The sequence below is a fragment of the Lynx rufus genome, unplaced genomic scaffold (genome assembly GCF_022079265.1).
Source record: "Lynx rufus isolate CCGP_SWC_20201006 ecotype Redwood Valley unplaced genomic scaffold, mLynRuf1.p SCAF_12, whole genome shotgun sequence".
NCBI classification, from domain to species: domain Eukaryota; kingdom Metazoa; phylum Chordata; class Mammalia; order Carnivora; family Felidae; genus Lynx; species Lynx rufus.
The window spans coordinates 20341454-20355738 of record NW_025814826.1 but is presented as its reverse complement, the minus strand read 5'-3'; the positions used below and the strand labels follow the sequence as shown (position 1 = coordinate 20355738).

General features: G+C 37.7%; 1 protein-coding gene across 1 annotated transcript in view; it reads right to left on the bottom strand.

Annotated features, from left to right (window-relative positions):
• Positions 1–14285, bottom strand: part of PREX2 (phosphatidylinositol-3,4,5-trisphosphate dependent Rac exchange factor 2) — a 291402-nt gene that overhangs the window by 207133 nt on the left and 69984 nt on the right. Inside the window, exons 2-5 of the mRNA XM_047073746.1 lie at positions 14001–14072; positions 12494–12616; positions 9036–9140; positions 2712–2813 (exon numbers count right to left, since the gene is read on the bottom strand). Coding sequence (XP_046929702.1) covers positions 2712–2813; positions 9036–9140; positions 12494–12616; positions 14001–14072 — 402 coding nt within the window. The remainder of the gene's footprint in view (positions 1–2711; positions 2814–9035; positions 9141–12493; positions 12617–14000; positions 14073–14285) is intronic.

Here is a 14285-nt window from a genome sequence, read left to right as displayed (position 1 = left end):
TTTTGCCATAAACTTTGACCCTGCATTCAATATGTTCACACTCTGTTCTGCAGAGCTAGCACCAAAAGAATACACATTACATCACTCCCAAGACAAGATTTTAAAAGTTATGCTGGAACACAAATCCATGGAAGAGACATGCTGGCTTCTCTAGAAATTCTAAAGTGCAGAAGTATTTGTAAATTTTGTGAAGTGGTCAAGTCAGTCCGCAGGCTATGATTTGGGGCCCCATGCAACTGTGCCCAATGAGTACCTGTGGAACTGAGAATTTAGATAATGTAAAAGAGCAAGATGAATGACTAGTAATAATCTCTGTCAGTGACTTTCCATGAGCCTTGTGCTGATTTCAAGTTCCACAAATAAGACCAATATATCTTTTCTTTAACACACAGACTAATCCCTAATGTCTTTCTGAGTAAATAAAATCATCCAAAATCAAAGAGATTATCAGCACAATAGTACAACAAAGAAAACCATCAACACCAACATAGCTACTATACAAGTAAATAGTTCTTCACGTTACTTTGCGAAGACAATCATCCAAAGGAGGGGAAACATGACATCTTTTCACTCCTTGAAGGTACCATGAGTTATTTATCTTCCTAAGCAAGTATGTGTCCATGATTCCATCTTTTGAGAGGTCAGATCAACCAACCCTAACCAGCAGCCATCCCTAACCAGAAGTGATTTAGAACAACTACTTGGCATGGCGTATTTCTCTTCATATCACTATCCCTTCTGACTCTTAAACAAATGCCTACGATTCCAAAGCCAGGTCCAGGGATAGCTGAAGTGATCTGGGTCACCACAATAGGCATCTAAAAGGACTCTCACAAAGATAAGTCACCTTTGCACCAATCCTCCCCCCTTCTAAGGACCACACCAAAACTCTGCATAACTGGAGATCCCATGTTACCTTCTCTCTAGGGCTTCATTGAGCAACTTCAATTGACTTTGTTTTTCTATAAGGAGAAATTGTTTTCAAAGAAATTGTACACAAAACCCCAATTTATGCAACTAACAGAAGTTGTAGTTTAAAAAAAGTTATTTTTAGGGACACCAAGGTGGCTCAATTGGCTAAGCATCCAACTCTTGATTTTGGCTCAGGTCATGATCTCACAGTTTATGAGATCAAGCCCCACATTGGGCTCTATGCTGATGGCATGGAGCCTGCTTGGGATTCTCTCTCTCTCTCTCTCTCTCTCTCTCTCTCTCAAAATAAATAAATTTTAAAAATGTATTTTTAGTTAAAATTCCTTACATTTATTTCTCAAAGAGTTAATCAATAAGAATACCAGTTAATATATGCATAGCATTTTGGAGTATTTTTAAAATTTAGATAGCAAGTAGTGATTAATATATTAAAATAAATCAGAAACAAATATATATGAGTAGTAATAGTTAATATATATGGAATACATACTGTGTTAAATGATTTGCCTAAAATAGTTCAATTATTGTTATTATGTAATCCCTTTTCGATATGCATATATATGTATACACAATATATGGATACACATATCCATATACACATTCTTGTAGATACATGCTATAATTTCATCATAATTATTCCTATTTCATAAATAAAAACCCAAGGCTTTAAGAGGTTAGATTATGTGTTCAGTACACAGCTAGTAAGCAGAATACTTAGGATTTGAACTCAGAACTCATGTGCTCAACCACCATCCCAAACTGCATCCTGATGTTGTAGTTGTAGTTCCTGATGGTATAGCTCCAAAAGCATCATTTTCAGAATTGCCATACAAATCTATTCACATGCTTTAATACTACAAATAATTAGGACATTATAGTATGTTTTTCAGAATAAAACTTTGGGTCATTATAATGAGGCAATGGACCTACAACCATTAATGGGGCATGTCCTGTCTTCCAGAGGTAGTGTTTGCTTATCACTGTCATTCCTATCATTTATTGTCCCATGTGACCCACACCATTCCCTGTAATATAGATTTAAATACCAAGCTCTGAAATTATGTAACTTTGACTTTAACTTCATTAGTATCAAGAAGTCACCATTTTTAGGGACTATCAAATCATATGCCCACAGTGGATTTACTTAAGATAAAGAACCCTGTACATAAAGTGCTATATAAACTGGTCATAAGGTACTTAATGGATTATCTTGAAACTAATGCATTAACTCTAAATAAAACTCAAACAAATATATTTTCTACAAGGAGCAAAGTCTATAAAGTAGTCTACAAAGTCTCTTTTGCCAAAAGATCTGTTTCCTACTCCATATATATGTGACAAAATAGCCATTTTCCCCCAATAACTATGATCTGCCTTTTCTTTAGAAAGTACAGATTATTTAGGGGTGCCTGCATGGCTCAGTCAGTTGAGTGCCCAACTCTTGATTTTGGCTCAGGTCATGATCTCAGTTTTGAGATTGAGCCCCGTATTGGGCTCCACACTGGGCATGGAGCCTGTTTGAGATTCTCTCTCTCTCTCTCTCTCTCTCTCTCTCTCTCTCTCTCTCTCTCTCCTCTCTCTCTCTCTCTCTCTCTCTCTTTCTCTCTCTCTCTCTCCCTCTGCCCTTATCCCTCCACTCATGTGCTTGGTCTCAAAAAAAAAAAAAGAAAGAAAAGAAAACAAAAGTCAGATTATTTAAAAGAAAAACCTTTTAAATACCATCTGCAAAATATGCAGATACAAGGAAAATTCTACAGTGAAATAAACACATAAAATACCTTCAAAAGGAGAGGATACTTGCAAATTCTTTGTATCGGTGTTACTAAATATCCTTCCAGGGGAACATCTGTGTTCTTCCGTCCTCCAAGTAGCATACAGTTCTGAAGTGGAAATAAAAACAATTAATTACACTTTTTAAAGTCAAAGCTGTGACACGATCTTCTATCATAAAATTTTCTGCTGAAACTTTGTCAAAGCTTATCTCTACATAGCTTCTTTCTCAGAGATGAGCCCATGCAATCACAAATAACATTTACAGAAGACAGAAACAAATACTTCACATTTCATATTGGTTATAGAAACCAAAATGTGTTTTGAATACATATCTTGGAAATTAATTTATATATATTTTTCTGAGTATGAAGTCTGAAGACAAAGAAATAGGATAGACATGGAGGAATGAAGGAATGGATGGATGGGTGAGTGGATGGGTGGATGAATGGATGGATGGAGGGATGAATGGATTGATGGGTAAATAAATAATAGGTAGACAGACACAAGTATACATAGAGATCAATCCTGCTTATAAAGGGAGTTGTGTTGTAGTTGAGTCATGGTGTGGTGTTGTGTTGTAAAGAGCAGGCCTAGAGACAACTGGGTTCTACACATGCTCTGCCACTGACTAGTGACGTAACTTGGGCTGATTTCAGAATGCTAGTTTTCCTGTCTGTAAACTTGGCATGTTTCAACCAGTGATTGCTAAGTCACTGTTAGCTATACTACCTCACCAATGACACTGGCCAGCCAGTCGCAGAGGAGGTCAGATATGATCTCCAGAGAGGCAAGAGGAATGGAGACATTCTCAAAATTAGCAATCAGAGAAAGATGAAAGGGAAGAGGAAATCAACTCTGATTTAAAAAAAAAAAAAGCCTATAGCCTCTTAAGCATCTGGTCTTTATTTAATGGTTTAAGTATCAATACCAAAAGAAAAAAAAAAGATTTGAAATTGATGCCAAAACCTGTTTCTGCAGTGGCTATCAGAGTAACTGGCATAGAGAAAACAGGCATAAATATGTAATGAAGGGAGAAAAGGGCCCCTCAAATATCTATTATCATTTAGCTACCTTTATACTACCATTTTAAAACTACTGTCCTGTATTCATCGAGAAGACAGACCAAGTGCCGAGCAGGAAAGGATGAAAAGGAAAGACTGAGGGTAACAGCAGAACTCCCTGCCCGCTGTCATGAAAAACTTGGCTTTAGCTCCAATTTGTGTATTCAAGTCAGCACAAGTAATGCCATGACTTTAACTTCCCCCAGACACTTTAGAAGTCAGAACAGCAAATAAGTGTTCTGACTCAAGCATGCTCTTTGAGGGGCTTCATCCCCTATTACAATCAGTTTATCAAAATATTCTTTCCAACTCTGCATGACATTGTCCCCAGAGCAATTGTATGAAACACAACTATGTACATCTCACTAGATTTCCAGTGATGTCAGTATTCCAGTAGGAGTTAGCATTCCTATAAATGTGGCCACCCCCTTTTCCTAGCTCTGAGTTGAAGTACCTTAAGAAACTCATGACTGCCTAACGCACTTTTATTTCCTTGTCTATTTGTACTGTACGGATTAGGAACTGTCTTCATAATAGCAGGGGTTGGTTGCCACTTTAGACTGGCTTATGAAAGCCAGCTCTCTTCTAACGTATACACAAAGAATGTCTCCTAAATGAGCTCCCAGAGATTTCCCTGATCATGAAAACTTACTGAGGTGGCAGCATATTCAAGTGCCCCAGATAATACCATCAACAAATCTGTAAACTCTTACCTGTTTTTCAAAGGATAATTACTATTATCCTCATTTTATGGATATGGAACATGACACCAGTGATGTAATGAATATCCTAAAGTCATTCAGATAATTAGCGGCCACTCAGTGCCAGGGCAAGAATTATAAAAAAGTCAGGTTTCCTACCAAACTATGGCTGTAGAATCATCTAAAACCAAAACTCTTGAGAATTTTCTGGTGTGGCTTGACACAATTCAAACAATAAACTAGACCAATGTGAACAAAGAGTCAACTGCGCTGAGAACAGAATGGATTTAGTAAGATAGCAGAGTTCTAACACTTTATAAAGAGCCCTAAGATTTCAGTGGCATAGGACTCCTAAAAAGAACGGCTAACTTATAAGACATAAAACTGGGTAGAGATATCAGCTGCACAGTCAAGAGTCACAAAACAGTCACAGGTTCTCAAATTAAGTCAAGGAAAGTTACTAAAAACAAAACAAAAATAACCAACTTTAGGAAATAGACTTGATAAATTACGATTTGTGAGAACATATTGTTGTAAGAGCAATCACTTCCCTGCTAAAAAACTTAAAAAATGTAGTTTAAAAAAGCCAACAAAGGAAGTAAAACAGTATACCAAGGAAGGTAAAAGAGGAACAAAGGAACAATAACAAAACCACACATATAGAAAAAACAATAAAATGGTACATATCAACAAATAATATCAATAATTACACTGAAGGTCAATGAACTGAACATCTCCAATCAAAAGGCAGAGATTGTCAGACTGGATAAAAAAGCAAGATCTGACCATATACTGTTTCTCAGAGGCATGTTTTTGATTTAAAGACACAAATATCTTGTTAAGTGAAATAACGGAAGAAGATATAACATACAAACAGTATGAGAGCTGTCATGGCTATAATAATATCAGGCAAAATAGATTTTAAGAAAAGAAATACTGCTAGGGACAAAGAAAAACATTTTATGATAAGTAGAAATACAAATGCAAGCACTTTAAATGAATACATATTTAAAAACAGGGCCCCAAAACATATAAAACAGAAACTGACATAATTGAAAGGAAAATAGACAATTTAATAATTATACCCGTAGATTTCAATATCCCACTCTCAGTAACTGACTGAACACCTAAAGGAAAGGGCTACAAACATAAATGACCTAACATTTAAAATTTTTTTAATGTTTATTTATTTTTGAGAGTGGAAGAGAGACAAAGCATGAGTGGGGAGGAGCAGAGAAAGAGAGAGGCACAGAATCTGAAGCAGGCTCCAGGGTCTGTGCTGACAGCAGAGAGCCCGATACGGGGCTTGAACTCATGAACCATGAGATCATGACCTGAGCCGAAGTTGGATGACACTTAACTGACTGAGTCACCCAGGCGCCCCAAATGACCTAACACTTATAGAACATTCCACCCAACAGCAGCAGAATATGCCATTTTTAAGCACACATGGAACATACAGAGAAAAAAAGAAATTCCAGGACAGACCATATGCTAAGCTATAAAAATGTCTTCATGAATTTAAAAGGATTTAAATGGTTTAAGTATGTTCTCTAACCAGAATGGAATTAAATTTAAAAAAATCAACTACAGGAAGATATTTGAAAAATTCCCATACTGGGAAATAGAATAACAGAATGGTAAAACTGTGATGATTCTAAGATTTTACCCTAGCTGCAAGCTAAAAAGTTAACTTGCCACATATTTATGGATGCTAGAAGAACACATAAAACTCCTAGGACAGGGATATAGGACCTTTTTTTTTTTCTTCTTTACAACAATACCAGGAGCCAGAGAATCACTATTTTGGGGCCAGTTTCCCAAGCCCCAGCTCCCACATGCAAGACAAAGAAGACCAGATGACCCATGCACATGTATAACAGGAGGGGGAGACCTGAGGCTATGAAACATGCATCTCTTATGATGGCAGCAGGCATCACTGCCCACTGCTGAGGACAAAGAGAATATCTCTACCTTCTGTGGTTGTTCATGGTACAAACATCTTTTAAAAGATAGGCCCAAACAAAGGCAGTCAGTTCCACTGCTCAGAAAATGTGCAGAAACACAAGTTCCATGCAGAATTACCCCCCAAGACAAACTTCTAAATAAAGAACAGACTAGGGATGCCTAGGTGGCTCAGTCAGTTAAGCCAGGTCGTGATCTCACGGCTCGGGAGTTCAAGCCCCAGCCACAGACTCCTCACTGACAGTGCAGAGCCTGCTTGGGTTCTCCTTCTCCCTCTCTCTCTGCCCCTCCCCTGTTCATATGTTCGCATGCTTTCTCTCTCTCAAGAATAAATAAAATTTTTAGAAAACTTAAAAAAGACTAAAGATATTACAAAGGAAACTAGACATTTTCAAAAACTGAGTAATAAAAACACGTGTCAAAATTTATGGAATCAAACTAAAGCAGTGTACAGGGCAAAATTCTTAGCTTTAAACACCTGTATTAGAAAAGGCAAAAAGGTCACAATAAAAAACTCTCAACCAACTACGAATATAATGGAACTTCCTCACCCTGAGAAGGACATCTATGAAGAAACCTACAGCTAACATACTTAATGATGAAAAACTGAATGATTTCCCCCTATAATCAGAAACAAGGCAGAAGTATTTGTTCTAAACACTTTTATTCAACAATATACTGGTTCTAACCAGTCAGTGCAAAAAGCCAGGTTGGGGGGGGGGGGGGGAATCCATATTGAAAAGGAAAAGTAAAACTGTCTTTACTCTCAGATGACATGATCCGATATGTAAAATATCTTAAAGAATCTACAAAAAAAAAAACTACTAGAACTAACACATGACTTTAAACCATAAGATACAAAAATATACATAGAGCAAAACTAAATAACAGTTAAACGTTTATGTGGCAGCAACGAACAATCCAAAAATGAAATTAAGACAATTCCAATCACAACAGCATCAAAAAGAGTAAAATACTTGGGAATAAACTTAACAAAGTAAGTATAAGACCTGAATACTGATTTCTCAAATATAACAAAAACATGTTCATATGGACAAAGTTTAGTAAGTTGGACTTCAAAAAAATGTCAGACTTTTGGTTTTCAAAAGATAATATTTTTTAAATGAACAAACCACACTGGTAAGAAACATTTACAAATTACATATCAGATATAGGAGCTGTATCCAAAATAAAAAACAATTATAGCTCAATATAAGGTAAACATCTCAACTTAAAAATGAACATAAGATTTGAATAAGCATTTCACCAAACAGGATATGTGGATTGCTAACAAGAACATGAAAGCATGCTTGATATCATTGGTCATGAGAGAAATGCAAATAAAAATCACCTTCAGATAAACTACACATCCACTACCACAGCTATCATTGGAACTGGTAATACCATGTATTGGCAAAGACAGAAACCGCAGTTCTCATACATTGCTGGTGGATATGGCACAGCCACTTTGGCAGCTTCTTAAAGTTAAACATAAACTTACTATGACCTAGCAATTCCACTCTTAGCATCTACCCAAGAGAATGAAAATATCCAGACGAAGACTTGTACATGTATGTTCACAACAGCATTGTTTACAATAGCCCAAACTGAATTTCCTGGCTTTTCTATACTAACAAATATCTCTCTCTGAAATGATGTCTCACGTGTAGTATCTTCAAGGTCCATCATTAATCACAGTCATCTGTTCACCCAATGGTCACATACTGGCAAGTGGATAAACAAAATATGGTATATCCATACAACAGAACACCATTCAGTAATAAAAATGAATGGAATATGTATATATGCTTCAACAAGGATGAATCTCAAAAGCATTTTACTCGGTTAAAGAAGCCAGGTATAAAAAACATTACATTGTAGGATTCCATTGATATGCAATATCTAGAAAAGGGAAATCTATGGAGACGGAAATTAAACGAGTAACTGCCTGGAGCTAATGGTGGTTGCGGAGATGGGCTGTAAACAGGCATGAGGGACTTTCCGGGGTGTTGGGAATCTCTAAAAGTGGGTAATGGGACAGATGCCCCACTCTACAATTTGCTGAATATTACTGAATTGAACACTTACAGTGTGTTCCTCTCCGGCAATTAAGTTGCCCAAATTGTTGCCAAAATATGCATTTATTTGTGCTATTGTAAAGAAATTAAATAAAGTGAATAAGGAATGCACATAGGAGAAAAGTCAATCTTTAAATGTCTTTTCTACCATACCCATGATGTGTTTCCTTCCTGTGACTGCCCTACTTATAGCTCCCTTAGCAGAAGTAAATGAAACCCTACAGAGTTGAGGGATATAAAAGCAATGATGAACTCTAGCATAAATGTCTTCCTCGCTAGGAACCTGTGGTTCTCACAAACAATTCACAGTCAACCAGGAGAAGGTATTATCAACGTTTTCCCATCCATACGCTACTGCCAAGTCTCACTTCTTATGTTTATCAAAGGACTCTAGCCTCCTAGCCTGGATGTGTTTAAAGCATTGCCCCACAAGTAGTTTTTATACTACACTTGTGCTAGCCCTTGGCTCTTAGTGAGCCTATCAACAAATCACAGCATGTGGTAACACTTAAATATATACTTACCAAAAGAAATGTGCGGATTGTTCTTATTTTGTTAAGTTCAAGAAGCAATTTTTGGGCCTTCTCATGGTTACTACAGTATTCATCATAGATACGAAACTTGTCTTTCTGTGAATTCGAGTAAGGATAAGTTAGAGTCATTTTATTAGCCATTTTAAGATACTAACTCTGTGTGATGTTTATGAACAAACTTACAGTGTTTACTATATTTTGGGAGCTCTACTGTGTGTATATATATAAATACATTCTATTCATTGATTTTCTCTGACCCATAAAGAATAGCCTAAGGAAAAGGATAGGTTATATTAACCAGACTCCAATATGATGTATGCAGTAAGAAGTAAATGAACTAAATGGTAGCAATTACAGAGAAGAGAGTACTTAGCTTTACTGAGAGGACTCAGGTATAGCTTTAAAAAAGAAAAAAAAATAGTATCTGTGCAAGATCCAGAGAGATGAATCCATCATTCCCAGGCAGGGAGAGAGAAGGAAGCTTTTGGGATAGATGGAAAAGCATGTGCCAGATTATATAGGAATAAAGAAACGTAGTACCCTGTGGTTCATATGCACCAATCTGGACAGTCGTGTTTAAGAGGGACACAGGGGCGCCTGGGTGGCGCAGTCGGTTAAGCGTCCGACTTCAGCCAGGTCACGATCTCGCGGTCCATGAGTTCGAGCCCCGCGTCAGGCTCTGGGCTGATGGCTCGGAGCCTGGAGCCTGCTTCCGATTCTGTGTCTCCCTCTCTCTCTGCCCCTCCCCCATTCATGCTCTGTCTCTCTCTGTCCCAAAAATAAATAAACGTTGGAAAAAAAAAAATTTAAGAGGGACACAGACAAACAGGAAAATACTCAGCAACAGGTGACTAAGATAACAAGTGATGATGGACTGTGAAGACACTACATATGAGAGGTCAGTTCAAAAAGAGGTATTTGTTAGTATAGTAAGGAAATGGTAGCTACTTTCAGATAGCTGTTTTATTGTAAAGGATTTACAACCCTAAACATAAAACTGGGACCACTGGGTAGAAACTGCAAGGGCACTGATGGGCAGTGGGTAGGCAGATTCAAGATTAACATAAAGATTTTTTTCTTTTTTTTTTTTGGTCTTTTTAAAAAAATTTTTTTTTAATTTACATCCAAATTAGTTAGCATATAGTCTGCAACAATGATTTCAGGAGTAGATTCCTTAGTTCCGCTTACCCATCTATCCCATCCCTCCTCCCACAACCCCTCCCATAACCCTCAGTTTGTTCTCCATATTTATGAGTCTCTTCTGTTTTGTCCTCCTCCCTGTTTTTATATTATTTTTGTTTCCCTTCCCTTATGTTCATCTGTTTTGTCTCTTAAAGTCCTCATATGAGTGAAGTTATATGATTTTTTTTCTCTAATTTCACTTAGCATAATACCCTCCAGTTCCATCCACATAGTTGCAAAACATAAAGATTTTCTAATGGTTAGAGCTGTCACTGAAAGTGGTCAAGCAGAAAAAAGTGTAAACAACCTTCATATTTGCTACAAAGAGATACTTTCAAAAAGGGAGTCTTTTCACCATCATGATCTCTAAGTATCCTTCCATCACTAGATTTTTCTCCAAGTGGCCATGATTCGTATCTATCAAAGCAGTACCAATAAGAGGAAGACACAGAAAATGTGTTGATCTATATTAGAATGGGAGTATATCCTCTAAAATTTCAAAGACAGGCATCTGGAAAGCAACACTGAGTGTTATTTTATACAGCCAGTAGAAAATGTATTGAATTACTTATTTCAAGAGATGATATGACCCAGAATGAAACAAGCTTCAGAAATAGTTGAGTAAATTCACAGATGACAGATTCATAGTGTGTTACTGAGGAAATGGATGTCAGAGTGCAAGATTCCCATGTGCAGGACTGGACTGAAAGAGCAAATACTCCAGCTGGCAGAAGATGTGAATTCTTTCATGAAAAGGAACAGTCTGGATTAAGTGGACACAAACATGCGTGGTTTCCAGTCATGCCCAAGGAAAGCACAGCTTGATCTTGCTATGTCCAAGGAGCTTCTCCTTTTAATATAATTATCTTTATGAAATATATCCTGATTATTAAAAAAAATATGCAGAGTCTGCTCACTACATATAGAAATATAGATCTAGAAACTACATATGGTTACCTTTATAAAAGTTAAATAGGAATAAAAACGTTTTTTTAATGTTTATGTATTTTTGACAAAGAGAGAGACAGAGCACAAGTGGGGGAAGGGCAGAGAGAGAAGCAGACACAGAATCCGAAGCAGGCTCCAGGCTCCGAGCTGTCAGCACAGAGACTGACACGGGGCTCAAACTGACGAGCTGTGAATCATGACCTGAGCTGAAGTCTGATGGTTAACTGACTAAGCCACCCAGGCTCCCCAAAGGTTAAATAGAAATAAAAACAAACAAAAACTGGGGCATCTGGGTGGCTCTTGGTTAAGCATCTGACTCTTGGTTTCGGTTCAGGTCATGATCTCATGGTCTGTGGGCTCAACTCCCACGTTGGGCTCTGCACTGACAGTGCAGAACCTGCTTGGGATTCTCTCTCTCTCCCTCTCTCTGCTTGTGCTCTCTCTCTCTCTCAAAAATAAATAAACTTAAAAAAAAGACATCAAAATAAACAAAAATTGATTTCTTTGACAAAACACTTTGATATTTTTAAATAAAACATTAATTATATAGCATTTTGATACATAAATGGATTCAGATTGGTATTCTGAAAATAAGCATCAGTGGAATATATATACAGCAGTACTATTTTTATTTTTAGTATGAATGCCCTCAGTTCTAAAAACAATTTTCATTTTCAGGTGACTTTTTACTTTGCAAACTGACTGCACAAATAATTTCAACTGCCGTGTCCAGAGGGATGGAAATGATCACACAATCATGACGTATGATTTGAAACACCAGAATACTGACTAGCTATTCTTCTGTACGGCTCAGTACAACCTTCTGAGGAACCATCCTGGAGAAAAACTCAGATTCAGGCATATGTGTACCTAGAGTGAATAGGTTTGTCCACCCGCAGGTTTGTCACCAGTCGATTAAAACGGGAACATTCTGACTAACAAAAGGCTCATCACGCCATTATAAGAGTAAGGATTTTCTGCCTCAAAAGGAAAATGCTCTATGTTTGAGAGAAACATAAAAATCCATTCATTATGAACTGCCTGAATATTCATTAGAATTCAAAGCTACAGAGCATGCGAAGAACTAACTTGTTGGGGAAAAGAAAAGGCTGTTTATTCTTCACTGAATAAAATGGATGATGTGAGGCCCTCACCCTTTTCTGGCTCTAAGTGGAAGATTTCATTGGCCTTAAAAGACCCCAAACTTTTGGTGTCACATTTTGCTTCTAATGCTGAATTCCCACATTCCCTTGTGCCAAACGCTAGACCTTAAAATCTAGGGGGAAAGAGCTTTTAAAATAAACAGAAATTTATCCTACAAAGTGAAGAAAGCAGGTTCCCACTTCTTGCTGAGCATTAGGTTCTGGATGTAGGCATTCTTCCACGACTTTTAAAAATTCCTTATGTACTGCAAGGATATCTTCAATGTTTGAGAACAGCATCTGCAAATACATGTAAGTGCAATAGTGAAGCAGGTTAAAAACAAAAACAACTAAAAAAAAAACCAAACAAGCAAAACAAAAAAAAACAAAAAAACACACAAGTCCGTAAGAGTACAGTATTCTATCTCCAAGCTGAAAACTTTAGGGCATAGCAAGCCAGTCAGCAGAGTGCCAATTTTGTCTGGACATCCTCTCCACCCCCACACAACTCTGGGAATCAGGAACCTATTCCTGGCTCTCAGGAAAAGCCTAAGTGACGAAATCCAAGCAGGACAGTCCCCACCCTATTAGCGAAAATGGGCGGCAGGTAAAATTGTGCAGGCGGATTTGCTGGCAGGCTGTGTGGGACAAGGGTTTCTTTGCTCTCTAGAAAGGCATCCTGGAATGGACCGCCCTTTTCCCCCCTCTGGCAAGGTGCTGTGTCCGGAAGTGACAGCTGGGACAGCTACAGGGTCATTTTGCAGCTGCGGGAGGAGCCAGTCCACGGCCAAGCTGATAACCTGGATGTCAAAGTGAAGAGCTACAGAGAACCTGGCAACCTTATTGACCTCCCTGAGCCACAGGTCCTAAACCTTTTCTTCTGTCTGGAGTTTCCCAATACGAGAGACAAAGCATCCTCAAGCCATCTGAATAATACAGACACTTGTCTTTTGCTTTCCACCAAAACCACACAAACTAAAATACTCCCACGGTGAGGAGAATTGGAAAGTTAGTATTTAATTTATGAAAAAAATACTCGGAAGGGCCTAAAAAATCCTTGGATTTTTTTCTATTTTTAGTAAAGTAAAACAGCAAATCAGCACCAAAAATAAACATCAATGATGATTTATAGAACTTAAATGAGTAATAACAATAGTACAATTAATTTTCATTTATCTCCTCCCCCTTTACAAACCTCCTCATAATTTTCCTTCCCTGCAGCTTAACAGGAAATTCTTATCCATTTGTTTCTGAGTCAAAGATATTATGCTAACTTTTTCTGCACCAATGAACCACCCAAATCATTTGTTCTTTAGAGATCAGAGACTGGAAGTTGCATCTGTCCACCTCTTGCCTTCCTCTTACACACACAACTCTGCTCCCTCCCTCTCACGGACTCTGAGGTTCTCAGTCTGGGTTTGTTTTCCTTCCTTTTTTCAAACTGCCCTAAGGCCTTGGCAAAAAAAAAAAAAAAAAGTATCCATATCTTCTTTGTCATCATCATAACCCTCTGTTTCTTTTCCCGACATCGTTTCCGTTTTTCTCAGCGTCGCCCACACAAGTGCCTGGCACAGAGCTTCTACTGGTACCGGTAAGCTGAAGAACACTCAAGTAACATCCCACAGATAAAATCTTATCTGAGGAGAATGTGTGCTTGTGTTGAGGGCAAACTGCAACTCCTCACCTTCACTGTTTCTTCTGTTACATTTTTGTCAATTTTTGATGCGGCGCACTGGTTCATTCGGTGTAAGAACGCCTGCATGAAACAAAAAAAAGATATTTTGAAGGTGACATTAGGTTAATAAAACAACAGGGTGTTGAAGAGAACTAATTCTGTTTTACAGGAAACCAAAGTTTAAAACTCTAATAACTATTGAACATAATAGTTTTGTTGTAAAAGGTTAAACTCTTGTTCACTGTGGTTCCTACCTGGGGATTTTATCCTTCATCGTTTGGGGGCAAGACCAAA